Here is a 20,379-nt window from a genome sequence, read left to right on the forward strand (position 1 = left end):
CCGAACGCTGAGGTTGCCAAAAGGTGAATGCACAATCACAGCTAGAATCCTACAAATCTGCAGATTGCCACCACTTGTCACCACTTTGCCACTATTATATAGTTGATGTCGGCATGAACAGGCGTTATTGAATACGTTTGGTAGAAAGAAAGAGAGGAATCAAAAATGACACCTAGGCTATATGCAGAGGTCGATATAAGGAGATTAGAGGGAGAAAAAGAAATAGAAGGAGAGAAAGAGGGGAAGGAACAGTAGAGGTAGGGAAAAAGAGAATCTTCATTTTTGAAGCATTGAGATGATGGAAATGAGCCTGCATGCAGGATTAGTTTGCTAGGAGACAGCCAGTGACCATAGCATGGAAGGAGTCAGACAAGGAATAAAAGGAGACAAGATCTAGGAATCAGCAGCAGAGAAATAGGAGGAAAGTCTTAAGGACGAAACAATAGATGAAAGATGAGAAGTATACAGGTAAAAGAGAAGGGGACCCAGAAACAATCTCTGAGGAACACTATGAAGTAAAGGTAATGTGGAGGATTGTTTACCAGCCCAGCAGATAGAAACAGATTGATCAGATAGATACGAATAGAACCATTGCCAGACATAACCAGACACACCCAGTGATGAAAATTAGAGAGATCAACAGTATCAAATGCAGTGAAAAAATCAAACAGACTATGAATAGAAGAGAGCTTAAAAGAATTGTCAGCAAAGAGTGAGTTAGTCACGCTAAAGAGATCCGTTTTGTTGGAGTGAAGAGAATAAGGATCAAGGTAAGTTGGGACTTGTGAATAAAGGCCTGTTTAAGAATTTTGGACAAAAAAGCAAGATTACAAATACTTAGCCTGGGCAAAGGCGGTCCACGGCTGCTAGAGATTTGGGCTTCATCAGTCTTTTGGCAGGAATGCACATGTCACTTTGTAATGCCAAGTTGCCAAACTACAGTAGAGAGGCCTAGAAGAGTTACATGTTACATTATGCTTTCAGCATGGAGCATTATGAATGGGGGGTCTCATTAGCAGACCTCATTTCACATACAGATCTACCTACATCTTTGTCTTACTTAAAATCTAAAAGCTCAGGCTATTCTGCCCTCACAGCTTGTATTCTGCTACACATACCCCAGCCCAAAATGGTTGAGCATGAAACAAATGGGAAGGGAAGCGAATGCAAGAGAAGAAAAGAGAAAAGAGAAGGGACAGGAAGGGAAGCAGGGGTACTGAAGGGAAGACTAAAGCACAGGCAATGAAAGGTAATGGAAGGGGGGGGAGAAAAGGAAGTAGCGAAGACCAGAAGGAATACAGAAAAGCCAGGGTTCACTTTGTACATGATGTATTAGTCATAAATTACACAGTGGGGCCTTACCTTCAACAAAGTAAAAGAACAGTGTGCAACCAAAAGTATCAAATGTGTTTTTCAACAAAAATGTTTCATCCAAATAGTCTCTTCAATGAAGTAATCCACTTCTCTGTTTTTCCATGACCCACCACCTGAGCCCTTTCCAGTAAAAGTTACAAAGTGAGGCATTCTTTGGGGAGGTCTTGAATCTCCTTAAACGCTCTAACAATCACCTTCTAAACTCTGCCACCTTCTTTGATTTCACCTACTTCCACATCCTGATCTTGTTTAACCACCTCCTTCTTAGCCCTATATCTTTGCTTCACTTCACCACCTTCTACCAGCTATTGCTCCACTACCTACTGATGTCCCTCTACCTCCTCCTTAACTTCACCACCTTCCCCTTGCATCTGAACAGCCTCCTCAACAGCCTTCCCATCACCTTCCCAATATGTCCAACCTTCAACAACACTCTGTGCTCCCTTTAAACTCACCCAACTCCTCTAAAAACCTTCCACCTTCCTTCTTAACTTTACCAACTCTCTCCAACAACTCTCCAGCATTCTCCTTAACATTAACAACCTGCTCCAACAATTCTCCTTTAACTTTCTCCAACAACTCTCCACCAATCTTCTCCTTAAAATCCCTCAGCAACTCCCCTCCACAATGTGCTACTCTAGTCTCCTCATTCCTGCACTCCATTTTCTCCTTCTTTCAAACAGGATCTGATCTGCTCTCCAGCTCTTCACCAAGATAGGTGCACTGTGGGTCTTTTCATAGTTTCTAAACCCCTCCCCTAGGCTGGCTCTCTCAGTAATGGGCTCCATCTGTGGTCAAGAGGAGGGCTCAATTGAGTTTGGCTGATGCCACGTCCTTCCTGTGAGTCTTTGGGCTTTTTATATCTCAATGGGACTGAGGCTATAAGAGGTGAGGTGGTTATCTTGGTTTCCACTGGACTATTATGAAAAAAGTAGGCGTTCCCATAGGAACTCATTGGTTTCATGGCAGCATGAAAATCTCATGCTGACATGAAACCAAGTTGTTTTTGAAGGCAAATGGCAAACGGGAGGCAAAAAAATAACTACCATTAAACCCCCGCCCTCCGCCTACAAAAACAGTGACAATTCACTGTAGCTTGAATGAAGGCATTAAGACAGGCGCGTGTTACGCCTTCTTTAGTGCCTCCATTTACGCTACCAGAACTTCCAAATGAGCTTGCATGCATGCATAGTAAGCAGTATTCACAACTGAAATGTAATCCTGCCTGACATGCGAGTTTATAGAATTGGATTTTAGAGAGTGAGGCCAACATCAGCACAGGGAGAACTTGAATGCGAAAAAGATTTTTCCCGAGAAATGTCCAGATAAGCTCTTTGGTAATTGGCGTAGTTAAAGGTATACTTACCGCTTCGAAGACCACTGTGACTGGAGAGCTGCAACGCCCTCTCTGGGCAGTTCCAACGGTCCCAAGCAAACTGGTGCTTACACTCCTCAATGCCGCTCTGTGCCCCAGCTGCCACACTGCTGGAGTAGATCAGGTAAGCCTGCAAAACAAGGGCAAACACTGCAATGTCACATCATCCTGTGGATTAACAAAACACCACATCTTCTTCTAGCCAGTGGATACATGCAATTATTCGACTTGTGTTCTCACCATATGCAGCATTACTTTAAAACGTTGCTGTTAACTTCAACTATCAAAGGCCTATCGGACACATATGCCGCCTCTGCAGCTCTGGTCGATGCTGCTGCAGTGACCAAAGACTTATGCATATATCGGTAGAAGGAGCTGCATGCAGCCCTTCAACATATTCTGCATGGGGCCTCCATCATCGAGTGCCTTCTGAAAGTGCAGATTGCTCAAAGAAATTAGCATACCAGGGGCAAGATTACAAAAACTTTGCACAAGTGCAAAGTACACTGTATTAGCACTCGGGCAAAGATTGCCCTTGGGCGGAATCCTATTGTTTTAATGCATTTTTGCACCAGCGCAACGTTTGCCCTAGTGCTAATACAGAATGGTTTTAGCACTACGGCATATTTAGCCCTGGTGCAAACATGTATTGAAAGTGCATGTTTTTTGCACTAGGCTAGGGCAATGTTTGCCCTCTTGCTAATACCATATAAACTTGCACGTGTCGTGGTGGAAAGGTTTTCTAATATGGCCCCAGTGTTTTTTGCATTAGGGCACACGATTTAATGGGGAAGAGAAGCATGTTTAATGGAATAAAATAATTACTTTCCAATTATCAGAACAGCATATAACAAGAAAACGTTTAAAATAATAAGCATTAAGGTATTAGGATATGTATTTCAGTCTGTTAGCTGCATGGGGGTTTAAGCGTTAGTGGACAGTTATTCTTCGTGTGACTGCTCAGCATGTATTGCTCATACAACAGTGAGTGCCTGATTTACAAAAGCGTTTTACAAAGGTGCAATCCAATACAAAAAAACGCTTTGTTTTCTAGTCAAAGTCAATGCTACATACTGTGGTGTTAAGCACCCGTTCCAACGCCTGGAACGGGTGCTTAACGCCATTAGCACCTGTCCCATTAAAAGTATGTTCATTCCGTGAACAGTGGCGTCCGTCCGTTCACGGAAGGAAAATACTATTCAAACATGGACGCCATGTAAAGGGAAGGCAGGGCTATGTTCAGGGCCCCTCTTCTCGTTCCATGGTGGCCTGCGGGAGCCGCGAGGAAGGAGTGGCTGCGGTGGCGGCAAGTAAATGAGGTAGGTGGAGGGGGGATTATTTTTAAAAAGGGGATGGTGGGCGTACTGGCCACCAGGCGCCTTGGAACATGAGTTGAGATTGCCGGTTTCAGTCCACCTTCCTAGCCACTTGATTGCCTGGCTCCCCCCATCAGGTGCTAATCAGCAGTAATGCTAATTTTCTAGGTGTTTCACAGATTTGCATTTTTCAGCATAGGCGTTCATTTTTCGTAATTGTAATTGTTTATTTGTAAAGCGCTTATACACAAGTGAAGTCCTTGAAAGCGCTGTCCCTGACACATTGTGACTGTGTTAGGGTCAAATTAGTTGTGAAAGTTCTGCAACATCATGCTGAGAGATTTTTGTATGAAAAATCATAGTAGTGAATTTAGAAATGCTTTGGCACATAAAGAATTTTGCGATACAATGGCACGTGCTAAAAATGCATTTGCGCATGTTTACGTAAACCAGCAAAAATGCATATGCACGTGCGTTGCACTCGTGCCAGTGCTAATTCCAATGTGCATGCAAACTGTATTTTTGTTCATGGTTAATGCGCCACATTTCACACCAAGATTCGCGTTTGAATTCCTGCAATACCCTAAACAATGACACTGGCAGATGCTGGTCATTTCTCTGAATGTGTTTACACTGTCGTCGTCTGTTATCTACAAAAAGAAGTTACCAAAAAGTGCCAACCACACATGGGTATCCTGTCTAATAGTCAGAAATTACTATGATCCTCAAAAAAATACAATTTTTATTAGTTGAACCAAAGTTCATTAAAAAACATCATTAAAAATGATCATATCGCATCACATAAAATAATCTGGTCTGAAACCCACACAAGTGAAGACAGCTTAAATCAAGTTTAAGATTCAATTCAGTGTCTAGTCAAACCCATGTGGTTTAGTCACACTAAGTTTCCTTGACTCATGATGTCATTCTGATTATTGCACATTTTGATTGATCAGATTCCCAACTTGTACAAGTTTCTGTCCCATTCACACAACAATGTAGGACATTCTTCAGGGGCAAGTAGTGTCTTGTGTCGATTCTGTTCAAGGTGCAAAGACGATGTACCCTCTCTGACTCGAGGGTTCGCTATACTGGAGTCCTTTCTAACCGTGAATGGTTAATTTGCTGGCAAAATTCCAATTTTTCAGAACTTGATGCCTTATCTCCTCTCTCTTCTGACTTATGTGTCTGAATTAGGGGAAGGACGATTTCTATCTCCAATGCGTCTTGCTCAAAGACTCGTAGTACCTTCCCATCCGGACCCTCACTAAATGGGATATCTTCTTTACTTTAGTAGCTTTGTGAGAAGCTTTAAAGACATTCCAGTCAGTGACAAAACATGCGTGGGTCGCTCAAAACAGTCCCATCTCCATCCTGATTGTCCTGATTCCAGGCGGCGCCAGGTACCTGTTCAAGTCCTTGGGACCTGTTTCAGCCTGTCCTCTTGCTGTCTCTTTTCCTATTGGAGTCTACGGTGTGCCTGGTCTAAAGGAAAGACTCTTCCTCTTCGAAGGATCAACGCGTCCAGTTGGCGAGAGGATGGAGATGGGACTGTTTTGAGCGACCCACGCATGTTTTGTCACTGACTGGAATGTCTTTAAAGCTTCTCACAAAGCTACTAAAGTAAAGAAGATATCCCATTTAGTGAGGGTCCGGATGGGAAGGTACTACGAGTCTTTGAGCAAGACGCATTGGAGATAGAAATCGTCCTTCCCCTAATTCAGACACATAAGTCAGAAGAGAGAGGAGATAAGGCATCAAGTTCTGAAAAATTGGAATTTTGCCAGCAAATTAACCATTCACGGTTAGAAAGGACTCCAGTATAGCGAACCCTCGAGTCAGAGAGGGTACATCGTCTTTTCAAAGAAGACGGAAATTTGATAATATGGTTGCACCTTGAACAGAATCGACACAAGACACTACTTGCCCCTGAAGAATGTCCTACATTGTTGTGTGAATGGGACAGAAACTTGTACAAGTTGGGAATCTGATAAATCAAAATGTGCAATAATCAGAATGACATCATGAGTCAAGGAAACTTAGTGTGACTAAACCACATGGGTTTGACTAGACACTGAATTGAATCTTAAACTTGATTTAAGCTGTCTTCACTTGTGTGGGTTTCAGACCAGATTATTTTATGTGATGCGATATGATCATTTTTAATGATGTTTTTTAATGAACTTTGGTTCAACTAATAAAAATTGTATTTTTTTGAGGATCATAGTAATTTCTGACTATTAGACAGGATACCCATGTGTGGTTGGCACTTTTTGGTAACTTCTTTTTGTAGATAACAGATATTGCTCCACGGAGTAAGAAGTTTGCATATCCCCACCTGTGGCTTAGAGCCGTGTTGAGAATAATGTACACTGTCGTCGTCAACATTAGTACATCGGAGATTGGTTTTCTCAGCAACTAACCCACCTTTCGCTGAGCTTCTGAGCAGATATCTTGAATGCTAATAAAGGTTAGCTTACTCTCACAATAGTTCGTTGGATGATACATCATGGAACAACAGCATGGCTTGCTTACACTCATGCTGCTCACAATGCTGTAGCATAGGCCCAGCACTGACATTCATTTGCTTAAAAATATAGGGGCAGATTTTCAAAAACGTGTTCAAATAAAAGAGCACAGAGTATGTACAATTTTTATTTGCGCTACTTTTTTGAAATGGGCAGGTCACTTTATATACAAAGTTGATTTGTGCATCTCAGTAGGACTGGCCAGCGGAGCAAATGATTTGCTGGCCAGCCCCTTTGCATTAATATGTGTCGGGAGAACACTCCTGACAATAATGCATGACAGGCTCTCTGCTTCAACATGGGTGCTGGGTGCGCATTTCACAGTGACAGGCTCTTAAAGGTCCTGCCATTGTGAAATTAAAACAAAAAATAAAAGCATTTCTCTTTGAGGGATAGAAATGTGAGGGGGGCAGGAGAGGTTTGTGCATGATAAGGCCATTAAAGACCCTGTAATGTATTAATCATCACCCTGTGCAACCCGATTGTGAATTTGTGATGCACTCTGAAATATGCATAAACTCCCCCTTACTTGCAAAAATGTGCAACGTGTGAGGTGAAAAAGCCCTAAAATGCCATAACTACAGGCCAAAGTCAGAGGGGAGATATGTCCCTCAGCAAAAGGGCTGCGCATGAGCACATGCAAAATGAGGGCCGTGCCCAAACACGAAGGAGCAGATTTAGGCATCTAAGCCTAGTGAGGCCTGAAAATGATCCTTGCCATACATGAGGGGAAGACCTCATGACACTTCTGAGAAAGATCCGGAAAGGCTGGGACCATCTTCGAAAAAACGGCAGCGTACAGCGTGTACATTTGTGTGCAAACTTGCACTGCAGAATGGAGTTTGTACTTTGACCCAAATCATTGCCTTCCAAAGCCGTTTTTCCTGTTCATATGCTCCTGAAAATAGGGGAAAAAGTATAATCAAGGAACTGTGCGTTTGTGCATCATGAGCCCATCATGAAAAGACATTGTTTGCTAAATGCACTTGGAGTAATGTGAAATTGCCACAGAATGAAGGGTCACAACTGAAACTTTCTGCAGCAAAATTGTAATTGTGCTTTTAAATACCAACACTTGAAGTGTCCACATATTCAGTTAAAGTCATGTAAAATACATTGCCTTTCTATAATCTATGGTTTGGAAGGAAACAAGGGAAATCTGTAGCTTCGCACCAGTAGGTAACCGCGGTTATCAAACAAAGTTTAGGTGACTGCCTGGAAAATATAATATCTAGAAATATGGCCATGACTGACATAACATGATGAGAAAGGGTAGTTATTTAAATGTGAGATTTCTAGGTACCAAGGCCAGATCCAACTACCTGTTTTGTCGCATGATTGATGGGGTAACCTCCTCTGGATGCTCAAACCACTCCTCCATTCTCTGGGCCTACCTGCTTATGGAGGGGAAGGGAACCTTGACCACTGCCCAATCAGTTGTGCGAGGAGGATGACACAGCAGGGATGTAATTTGGCTTATAAATAGGTTACTCCTCAACTGGGGGTTCTCTCTTCAAAATTCGAGGTGTGCAGCTGACAGAAAGATCTGGAGTTATACTTGCAGAAATTGGGCCTAGTCCTGCAGGGACCTGGAGTAACTGGTTGGGAGAACAGAGTGAGGCCTTAATGGACCCCTTTGATGGTCCTGGCATTGGAGCCCTGCCGATTAAACAAGTATTATCTATTTAAGCACTACCCTTGAGTGTCCCTATCAGGAAAAATCCTCTATGCTCTCTGTTTGTGAAATTTAGTAATTTTTCTGTTGAAAGTATTTTATTTGTCTGTGCAATTTGGTAACTCTCCCCTTAACACTTACCGTGTTCATCTGTGCATTTAAGTCATTTTTCCTATGGAACAAAATCACAAAATCATCTGTTGCTTATAGTTCTCTTTCCCCTGAAAAGTCCTTTCTTTGTTTGCATAGGTAAGTACATTATTTCCCTAGCATTTTGCTTAGTAAATCAATTAATTCCCCCATTGAAATCCACGAAGCAAGGTTGTTGCAATTCGAAATCAACAATCTTGTGCCCAGTGTTGTTACTTAATTGTTGTATTCATTAAAGTGTTACCCCGAAAGAATGATTCCCATTATGAGCTAAAACCGAATTTGTCCATGTTTTAAATTGTGTTTAAAAACAAATCCCCATTTGCATCCGTCATATTAAACTGAAACGGTTGTTCCCAATGTGAGAATCTCTTTGCCCAAAACATACCTGTGAGCTGTCATTTTCACTAAAATCTGTGGTTCCTATGTGCCTTTCTCATTGTTGAAAGCGTGTGTCATTTCCAGCCCCAGCCAAATTTAGTGGGATTCCCAATTTCGTTTTTCCAAATATTTCTTTTCATCCTTTAAACAGTGATTTTCCCAGAGTATTCCCCTTCCTCTATCATGTTCTGAGCTCGGATTTGGTATTGCCTTTCTTTTGTTTTTCATGGTTTTGAGCTTGTCTGTCATTTCCAGCTCCATCTAAATTTAGTCTGATTTGTATTTTCGTTTTTTCCAAATCTTTCTTTTCACATTTGAAAAATCGTTTTTCCTACTCTATCTTTCCTTCTCTATAATACCCTAATCACAGATTCGAATTATATCCCCTTTTATTTTTCTTTATTTTTCTTTCTCATGTGCTGTCTGTGTAAAAATCGGGTGTCCTATGTGTGCTAGCTAGTCTGTATGGAAGCCCTACTTGTTCTCTAGTGTAAGAGGTCCCTTGTGTGCTGTCCTATGGTAGTAGTATTGAATCATTTAAAACTCAGTTTTCCATTGTCACAGAGGGCAGCGTTTAGCCTTCCTGCAATCAGTTGACGGAAAGTGTTTGACATTGCTTTTCACAACACGAATTTGGTGTGGCATTGAAGTCTCTCTTAACCTGATTATGTTCCAGAAGCCTGTGCATTGTGTTGCCTGGCTGCTGTCATATTTTGTACTGATTCAATATTAAAATAATCAATTCATACATTATTCATTGATAACACACTGGCGGGATTCCTGGTCTATTGAGAAAAGGGGTGCTGGTGGAAGTTGGGTGTGAGACGGGGTGGAGACCTCCTCAAAATAATTACGTGGAATCATAAAAAGTGTTTTATTGTGCATCACCATCATTACAGGGGTAGAAGGTCCCTGCCATGCTTGTGCTGCATAATATCTCGTGAGAAATGGATATGGGAAAGGGCATCTGAATGTATGCCTCTGTGATGCACACATTCAGATGCCCTTTTTCAGTCAGTCTGCAGTAACTTTATTTCACCCAAAAAGCCATAAAAGTACAAATAAAACAGAATAAGACAGAATAAGAAACAATATGATCAAGAAAAACACAATTTCAATGTACATTTAAAATAAGTATTACTAATTAAACAACACATGCTGTAAGGGTGCAGAAGGAGACTGACAGTTCACAACACCAGAGGGAATGATCCTTTCCCCTGGCTTTTCTTAAACTTTAGTTTTGGCAGACCTGTTTTACTCTCCTGCCTGCTACTGCCATGAAGAAGATGACTTTGGATGGATCTTATTTTGTGGGTACAGTCCCAGACACTAGTTTATCTATAGCTCACTTGAGGCAGACCTGTTTTACTCTTCTGCCAGGTAATGCCCAGAAAAAGAGGATTTCTCTGGCTCTTCTTTTGTTAGTGAGGGTCCCAGAATGGTGGTTGTATTGTTTTCCTAGGGGTTCCCTCCTCGCCCCTGCTCGGTGTGTTTGGAGTCCTCCATGACTCCCTCATGCCCTCACCAACCATCCCAGCAACCCTGGTACCTTTTGGATTCTGGCTGGCTTTCTCTGCTAGGTCTGGGATTCTCCAAGCTTAAAGGATAGTTCCGGGACTTTTTTTTTATTGTCCCTACGGTTCGGCCATGTGTTTTTAAGCATAAATCGGTAGATCGTAGAAAACTTTCCTATGGACCTTACCCGACTTTTCGTCCATTAACGCACTCGAAATCAGCCGCCATTTTCTGATAATCCTATCATTTCCCCCCATCGACCTGGCTCACCTGCTTTTGCGGCACTAAATCAAATCCCCCGCCCCTGAAACAGACTTTATCAAAACATTCATATTCCCCGCTTCTATCCGTGACGTGACTGTGCTGCGTAGGCAAACGCGCCCAGGCGTCTTCTACGCGACTCCACACAGAACCCGGAAACCAACACAGATTAGCTCACAACACAGCGCGCCACAATTCGGAATATGAAACTGTACTTTTAAATCAAACCGCAAGATTGTAAATTTGGTAAAGTACATTTATTTGACATCAAATGTTTAGAGAATATTCAGCGATTTGCATTTTTATTTGCTCACGTTCCAAAAAGTTCGTTTTGAGGCACGCGATGTTCCTTTGCTGTACACAGGGTCTTAGATCCTCTCACAATACAGCGCCACAATTCGGAATATGAAACTGTGGTTTAAAAGCAAACGGCAAGATTGTCCATTTGGCAAAGTACATTTATTGGACATCAAATGTTTAGAGAATATTCAGCGATTTGCATTTTTCTTTGCTCTCGATCCAAAATAGTTCGTCTTGAGGCAAGCGATGTTCATGTGCAGTACACAGGGTGTTGGTTTACGATAAAATAAGCTCTTCGGTCGCACTGATAATCGCATGGCTGTTCCAACAACGAGGCACTAGGCCACCACAACGGTCTGTATGTTGCATCTAGCCGTTAGTACCGCGTAAGGGCATACTTGTACTTGGCGATCGTCCCATAAAATGGTCAGGGTGGTAACGTTGTTCACGCGGAGAAGCAACTGGCGGTTGTAAAAGCCATCCGCCGGTGTCTGGTACTCGTGACACATACAATAATGAAGGATGTACCTGTTTTAAAAACATAAAAAATGAAATTAGTCTCACCATCAGATCTTTATTAAAATTATTCATTTTATATATTAGGTCGGGAAATTATTTCATAGCTAGGACAGTGCAACTGGGTATTATACGTCAAGGGGGGGCTGTAGGATACTGAGACAGTCCCCCAGTGCAGGGGTTGACAGGGAGGCAGTGCAGGTGGAGAGTGGAAGGGCCCAGGACCGAGGTCGCAGACAGTGGACCAGTTGTAGCAGGGGAGAGGGAGAGAGAAAGCAGAAGCAAAGAGGAAGGTTTTGAGGTGCTTCCGTAAAAGGAGATGGTTCTCCTCAAGATAGTGCGCGGTACAAAACAATATGCCACATAGAACGAACAAGTACAACTTAACCCGTCTTTAAAGCTACTGTATAGTAATTAAATTGCGGTATAAACTCATCTAAAGAGTTACTTGCATTATATTTGCATTTTCCATTGTGTCTGTGCGTAGGGCAGCCCCGAAATACCACTCCTTCTATGCCGACGTTATTTCTTCTAATGAACGAACATTAAATGGCTTTCGTTTCTGAAATTATATTCATTATCGTTTCTTACGTTATTGCCCCACACCCCCAAAAAGAAGTCTTTCGGGATGGTCTTGGCCTGTCAAGGTCAAATAACAATAGAACCTTATACTGAGTCGTGGGCCATTCCGGCACCCGAGAAAAAAATCAAAGCAGCTGACCTTCACTTTGAACGAGCACACATTCCTAGTTAGCTACATTCAGTGTAAGGCCATCTCACAGGACTCATAGAGCAATCACTTTTATTTACACAATACATAGCTACACATATTCAATGGGCCTGCGACATGAGGAGACTCGAGAGAACAGACAATCAAATTACAATCATTTAAACCGTGATGTGTATTTCTCAATGAGCTCTTCTTTAGGTGGACATGGAACAGAGGCAATGTTGGGTGGCAATGCAGTTGTCCCCTGCACAGGTTCGTTCACAACTCCATGTATGTGCCTATCTAGGACATCAACAATACGTCTCTCAATAAAGTCATATTGCATATCCTCAAACACTGGTTTGATAACCCATTGTTTACTTCTTTTAGTGAAGGCCTTATTGTAGCGAAGCGTCCCTAAAGTTCCGGTCGTCCTACTTTGTTGACGGCCAACATTATGGTTATGTGCCAAGACCGCTAGAAGAGTCAGATTTATCATGCCCTCCATGCCAAAATGCAATCGTTTTGGCCTGTACTTTAGGCACATATTGTGGAACACCTCCAAATCTCCTGTGTGGCAGAATTCCGTGAGTCCCATGTTTTAATTGGGTTGGATAGTTTCCCAGATCTGCCCGATCTGATTTGTAATTCTGAGTCTCTGTGTAGTTCGATGACAATGGCAAGCAAGTTTTCAGATAAGCCCCAAGCCCTCAGTTTGTCCCAGAGATGCCCCTATTGATCGTATAGAAGGCTTGCAACAAATCTAAGCATGCCCCATATAGGGGAGGCCCACCCTTGGAAAAGGACCCACAGCTCACAGCACTCAAGACTAGGCCATTCAGAGAGGTTGAAAGGCCTCTGTGAAATCATATCTGATGTTTAGAGAATATACCCTTTGCTTTAGCCCATCTTTCCAAATCTTTGAGGACCAAGACTGCAAATATTTTCCCGTCAGCATCCAGAAGGGATACAGGAAGATAGTTTGAAGTAAGTAAACTTCAAACCCTTTTTTTATAAATTAGGGATTATTATAGCCCTTCTCCATGAATCAGGTATTTTTCTGATGGTTATTATTTCACTAGCTACTAGCAATCAGGACCAAAGATCCGGGTCAGATTTTAGAATCTGATTGCTCAGACCATTTGGTCCAGCCGCTCTAGACAAGGAAGATTTTTTATCAGCATTTTGATGTCATTTGCGTCATGTTTAATTCCCAAATAACCGCATTGGGAGGGGGAACCGTTGCATGTTTTACTGCTCTATCTGGTTTGGAATAACCCTGTCTTGTAGCGTGTTACTAGAAGCATTCATAGAATTAATTAAGGACCAAAAATTGCAGGGGGGGGTTTCAGACAGATGGCTTTTATCATGTGCTCCCCATCTATCTGCAATCGCTGGTACTTGTTAATAGACCAGTACCTGTAGTTGTTTCTTATGCTCTTAACCTCACTCACAGACACCTGCGAGTCTCCAGCATTTTTTTTCAACAATCTCAGTGACTTTCTCATTTCCCTTTTTTTAACCCAGGTCTTGTCATCAAAGTGATGGGTATGTTTTACCACTGATTGCGAAATCGCCTTGCCTGGGGGATTGAGATCCCATAGGAACAGTACGAAATTTGTTGGGTCACATAAAGATTTTAAATCTTTGTCACTCAGGGGATTAATCATGTGATTAAGTGAATCAGTGAGATCCCTCTCACCCCTTCGGAGTCTGACCACTCTATTCTTCCCATTATTTACACTCAATTCCATGATCTTATGATCACTCGGGATACCTTTGGTGATCGAAAAGCGAGCACAGCAATCAAATAAGTTCGAAAATATATGCCTTCCTTCAATCATTGCCAAAAGACCTGAATCCCCTAGTATTCCACCACAGGACTTTGACATTGACTTGTGCTAGAGCGGCCTCTCAGGTAAGCCTAGTTTCAATAACATTTGAGCTACGATTTCCGGCACTGCGCCTGACACATTTGAGATCCGTGTCATTTTGTGTGGGTCGCTTTGCCTGGTTGAAATGTCATCCATTGAGAGGGCTTGACTAGAAATAGATTTAGCTGGCAAGTCCAGCAAAGCTTTATAGCCCATTTTCAATAAGTCTGCGGCAGCTCCCATGATTGCTTTAACCCCCAGTCTCGATTTCACTCCCATTTGCACCGTGTCTGTTGAAGGAAAATGGGGGAAACGGATGTACTCAATATCCACCGAGGTAAAGAGCTGTAAATCGTGAACATCTTTAAAGATTGACAATGTCATTGTGCGATTTAAATACCTTCTTCTGGAATTAAAGGCAGTTACCCTTTGAATAAATATCTTGGGGACCCTTCTCTGTGGTGGACCCTGCAACAATTTGCCCTGGGAAAGCAAAAGAGTGGACGGTCGAGCCATAGTACATGTACACCAAGTGGCCCCTTGACTTGATGACAAAGCTGGAAACTCAAAAGTGAAAACAGCAATCAGCAAAACAGAGTGGAACCATGGTAAACTACTCTTGCACTGCTCCCACGCCGCGCTCTGCGCCTCTTTTGCTTCTTATAGTAAGGTCCGCCTCTCAGTAGATGTAAGGAAAGTGTAGACAGACTCTCCAAAAATGAAAACAGCAACCAGCAAAGCAGAGTGGAACCACGGTAAACCACTCTTGCATTGCTCCACTTCTCTTTCTTTCTTTCTTTCTTTCTTTCTTTCTTTCTTTCTTTCTTTCTTTCTTTCTTTCTTTCTTTCTTTCTTTCTTTCTTTCTTTCTTTCTTTCTTTCTTTCTTTCTTTCTTTCTTCTTTCTTTCTTTCTTTCTTTCTTCGGCCGATCTTCTTCCACTGTTGATAAGAAGCTGATGTTTAGTTCTTTTTTTTTGGACTGCTTCTTGAATCTGTGCAAGACGCATAAACTCTTCTTATGTCGAGGCCGAAAGGGGTGTATCATCCATTGAAATTACTGGGTCCTTCTTTGACAATGTAACCGATTCCATTGCGCACCTCCTATCACATGGACCATTACCATCCAAGATTTCTTCACCCAAATTCGTATTCAGTACTGCTAATTCTTCCTTAACACCCTCCCATTGCCTCTGGAGAGAATCAAGTTTTCCCGAATGGAGCTTAGAATTCATACGTAACTGCGTCAAAGCAGCCCCCATGGTACAGCTGACAACCGATTTCAGGGCTACTAATGTTGTTTCACTGGTTAATTCAAGAAGAAAACTTGAGTGTTGCTGTACTTCCGTCTTCAGAGATTTGAAAACATTTACCAAGGAAGTCAGGGCAAAATTTAAAGCAAAAAGCGTTGGAGCTGAGTCATTTGGAGCTTGGCTGACATGTGTTTCCATTTGCTCTGAAAGTCGGATGGCCTCTCTAGGCCCATTTGCTTCCTGCTTATCTGTTCTCACTTGTGTGGGATCCATTAGTGATGCAATGGCATTAAGTTTAAAAGAAGAATCCAATGAGATGTGGGGAACGGAGGAGCCCTCCTCCTAATCCCCCCTGCCCCGTAAGTTGTCACTATGGGACGTGTTAAGGTTTGCACCCTCCCTCCACACAGGGGGGATGCAGCTACAGAGACCTGTATAGTGTCATTCAAGCTGCGTGAACTTTTCAAGGGAAAAACATTCAGAAATTGTATTTTTTAGAGTTGAAGTGGTAAGTGTATACTCTAGGTTCGATGCTAATGCACCCATCAAAGCAGGATGATTAGGTGTTCCCGAACCTGTGGGAACTTGGCTGTCCGTGACATAACGACTCTCAGGAGGGAAAAACCTACCACCACCAGCAGCATATGGCTTAAATGTAGATTTCTCCAAGTTTGCTGCGTGTTTTCCAGAGACAAAGGCCCCATCAAATTCGGGGGCGTAAGTTATATGAGCGGGACATTCAGTTTTTCCCCCTCAGAGGTCTCTTTAGTTCGCTATACGGCACTATAGTTCCCAAATAAAGCAAAATAAGTGGCGCGTGACAGTTTCAAAGACCTATTAGATCCGATGTTAATATCCAGCTGAGGGGCTCAATTTGAGCAGGTGTGTTGGTCAGGCAGCTCAAAGGCTTTTCCAAGCCCACAGTCAATGCGCAACCCTCCCGTCCCCCCCAAGTGAGTCGGCATAAAAAAGAGCTCCCACTTAGGCGATTTCAACACTGCAGTGTTGTTCCCAATTTGAGAAATTCAGATAACACGTACAGTCACGTAGAGTCTTTTGAAACTAGATGAGAAACAAGTACATAATGCTGGATGAAAGGCTCAGTTCGTTGCTGCTGAGCAAACTCTTATCCGCAAGTACGTATCTAAGGCAGGGCAAAGGCTTGTTAGAGCCCACCGTCGCTTCCCAACCGCCTCCAAGAATGAAGGGGAGGGAGACAAGTAGGAGGCAAGTGAGAAAGAAACCCACCAATAGTTTTTCACCGGGCGGTGGAAGGCAAATCCAAATACCACTCGCCAAGGAGGAATTTCAATAGTCAATGCCTGTTCGTGCACAGAGGGAAAAGTTTCTGTTTGAACGTGAAGTCTCTGAGCCAGTGTGTGTGAGAGTATGGAGCTGGCGGGGATGCACAGTTTCCACATGAACAAGTAGCAGAATTCCAACTCAAATGGCCCGAATACCTTATTTCCTGGAGTCCTGGAGCCCTGGTGTCCCACGGTGAACAGAGGTAAACCATGGTGAACCACTCTTGCACCGCTCCCGCGCCGTGCACCACTGTTGCTTCTTATAGTTAGGTCTGCCTCTCAGTAGATTTAAGAAAAGTGTAGACAGACTTTATAAAAGTGAAAACAGCAACCAGCAAAACAGAGTGGAACCACGGTAAGCCACTCTTGCACCGCTTCTGCGCCGCGCTCTGCGCCTCTTTTACTTCTTATAGTAAGGTCCGCCTCTCAGTAGATCTAAGGAAAGTGTAGACAGACTCACCAAAAGTGAAAACAGCAACCAGCAAAGCAGAGTGGAACCACGGTAAAGCACTCTCGCACTGCTGCACTTCTTTCTTCCTTTCTTTCTTTCTTTCTTTCTTTCTTTCTTTCTTTCTTTCTTTCTTTCTTTCTTTCTTTCTTTCTCAATCCAACACTCTTTTTGTATTTAGTTGTAAGGATTGAAAATAGGTTTTTGTATAGGCACTTTTATTTGACAAGATGCCACTAGGACTGCTTTATTATTATTTAATGGTCGTAGCTTCCTCCCATCTAGATATAGGTTTAGATTAGCCATTTTTACAACCTGCATATACAGTTTAATAAACACCATTGAACTTGTGTGTTGGACTAGTCTGTTGTGCAAATGGACATTTCTCCTCTGCTAAGGCACAGTGAGCTAAACAAGACCCTCGTGAGTGGGAATGATCCAATAGACCAGATTGTTTGTACTTGTTGGCTCATAGGAAATCGGCTCTTACATTTATTCAAACTGTGGACATGACAAGTTGCGGGTCTCGAGCTTGAGATTCTTTTGGGTTATAAATTGCCCCTCGCTGATCTCAACTAATGATGTCAAAACATGCTGAGGTTGATTTTGGTCCATGTAGATGGCATGCAACCATGCAATTCAGCTTGGACTGATTATTTTGGGTGTTGCCAACACTGACTTTCATATGTTTTTCTTTAACCTTCTGCAATGACACAGATCGGCTAAGCTACAATTTCCGGAATACTTGGCAACGATCCTCAAGATTTTAAAGCATTATATTCAATCTAGTGTGTTGCTTCAATGTTTAGTTTTTTTGAAACTACAGAAAAAATGTCCTAAGAACAAAAATGGCAATCACAATCATTGAAACATTCCATCATATTATTACTATATGATTCTGCTATGTATCTGACTGTTAATTTCTTATTCAAAGGCTGTGATGGTCAACAACAGGGAACACTTCTTTCTCACAAATGCTTTGTGCATTTGTGACAAAGTCACTTTCCTAACTTTAGGGACTGACAGCAGGGTGATTGAAAGGGCCGGGTACTGCCTTGAGCTAGAGTAATCTTGGCCTGGAGGAGGTATAAGAGACATCCCTCTCTGAGTCAACTGAAGGAAGGCATGGAACACACACCGTGGCAAACCCCTCCTCATTGGCTACAGGTCTGTTAGCTCACCACAGTGCAAAGGGAAGTAATTTCTTGTAAATAAAAGTACATGTGGTGAATGCGGGAGCTCTGCAGATATGAAGTTACAGATCCCCAGCCCTCTGAGCGAAGAAAAAAAGCCTCAAGAAAGAAAGTTATTGAAGGATTGTTCCTCAATGAAGATTTATACGCCCCAGGCACAATGTTTCAGTTTCTCCCCAAAGAAAGGGTTGACAGAGAAAAAGAAGGTTTTATTTAGTTACCAAAGATTTCCATGACATCAGCTCATTGAAGGTTGCACCATGGCGTCACAGAGGAGAAACTAAAATCCAATATGGTGGCAGGCCCTAAAATAGTTAAGACCCAGCCCACTTCCAGTCCATCGGACCCAGATCACGTTAACCAATCAGCCTCACCTGAGTCCAGGATCACACAGGTACAACCATCACCCAGAGACCCTACGTGGTGTGGGGCGGGGGTCACACTCTATATACACCAAACAGCCCAATCTGTAATTCTGGCTTATTTGAGAAGGAGAGTGGAGTTTGGTAGAGGCTGGCGAGTGGAGTCCATTTGGATAGGAGATTCTGGAGGTGCATGTCGAAGGCAGGGGGAGAAGGGGACTAAGAGAGGTTGGAGGTTGGAAGATGAATATCTGAAGATGTTAACCTTCAACCATATTTAATGATACTAGATCACTACCTATGATTGGACTATCAATGTAGTTATTAAGGTATTACCCAAATTGACCTTTTACAATTCACCTTTTGCACAAATGACCTAATTATAGTGGTCCTAATTGACCTTCTGCACAATTAACTTTTATATTATTTTAGTTATTTTATATATGTATTGGGTTTGTTTTTTATTATAAACAATATAAGGGGATTGGGTGGGGGGTGTGGGGGGTTTTGGATTGGGTGGTGGGTTCCCCCCCACATATATGTCCTAAGTGACCTTCTGAATTAGGTCAATTCTCCCGAGGTCAATTCTCCCGAGGTCAATTGTGAAAAGGTCAATTAATATACAACCGTTATTAATACATCCTTGGACAGAGACACCAATACACATGCATTCCTCTTCTTACCTCCAGCAAATATCTGGCTGATATTACTTCTTCCCTGCTCCACCTTCATCTGCAATAACCTTGCTTCCCATTACAGCTCAGGCCCTGGACCCCTTGAAGCGCTCCCACTACCCTCACTCTGTAGATTCATTTGACTGACTCAGAGGACCACATATCTTAACACTAATCATGCCATCTTCCTTCTTCCTTGCATTGCTGTATGCCTGCATTCTGCCTTCAGAAGGATTCACAATGTTCATTACACATTGCTATTTACTAGCACAACCATGACTCCTATCTCTTCCAACAGTACTCATTTGGGCTCTTCCTGCACCCATACCACCTAGCGTTGACTACACAGTCTAAATGACCCTATATTACGTTCTTCCTATAGAAGGACCAGCTTGAAATCTCAAAAACCACTTCACCGTTCCTATCCATTGCATGGCCAAAAGCTCCAAAATAAGAGGATATGAATGGTGCATAGGACATCATTATGACCCTGTTCCTAGATTTAACCCCTTGCTCCTCCCTGCCACTTTTACACTGGAAAGGACTCACCCTCATAACATGGCACTTTTCCCCTTCGCACCTATAACATGCATACAGAAGTATACACCACCTGCCATTCCCCTCCCTATGGCCTCTACACCTAAAGGACCTGTACAGAAATTGACCTCTAGCTTCTCTGTCCATAGCACTCTCACCTGAGCCAGACAGCCCCCTGACAATTTGAGAATCAACTCTTTCGCTTCTTTATCTACTTCTTCATCTTACAGCCCCTTAAACTTACCACCACTCCACACTAGCTCCCTCCAACCCACTTTCCACTTAACTCATTCCAGTTTGGGAGATTCGCCTCCCCTAATTCCCCCTGCCTAATTCCCCCTGCCTCAGTCCTCTCCCTCCCAACCCCCTGTGTAATACTCATTCATCCTTCACATACCAGACTACCCAATATGCCTTCTCACCAACAATAAGTCAGTCACTTCAAATGCACACTCCTCAATGCCAAATTTGTCTCCAAGAAACTGCAGCACATACACAATCTTATCTCTGCTGAGCGATCCAGTTTCATGTACGTCACGAAACTTGGTTCTGCCAGGACATCCTGCCCGTTGCACATGAAGCATTTCATCAGGATACAAACTTGAAGCAAAGACGCACCCTAGCATAGCAGATGGCA

The 20,379-nt window shown here is 42.7% G+C and overlaps 1 protein-coding gene across 1 annotated transcript in view; it reads right to left on the reverse strand.

The window, feature by feature from the left end:
* The window catches only part of WNT8B (Wnt family member 8B), a 659,832-nt gene that overhangs the window by 158,853 nt on the left and 480,600 nt on the right, over positions 1-20,379 (reverse strand). The window contains exon 3 of the mRNA XM_069610494.1: positions 2,741-2,879. Coding sequence (XP_069466595.1) covers positions 2,741-2,879 — 139 coding nt within the window. The remainder of the gene's footprint in view (positions 1-2,740; positions 2,880-20,379) is intronic.

This window comes from Ambystoma mexicanum, chromosome 8, assembly GCF_040938575.1.
Source record: "Ambystoma mexicanum isolate Mex_15411 chromosome 8, UKY_AmexF1_1, whole genome shotgun sequence".
NCBI lineage: Eukaryota > Metazoa > Chordata > Amphibia > Caudata > Ambystomatidae > Ambystoma > Ambystoma mexicanum.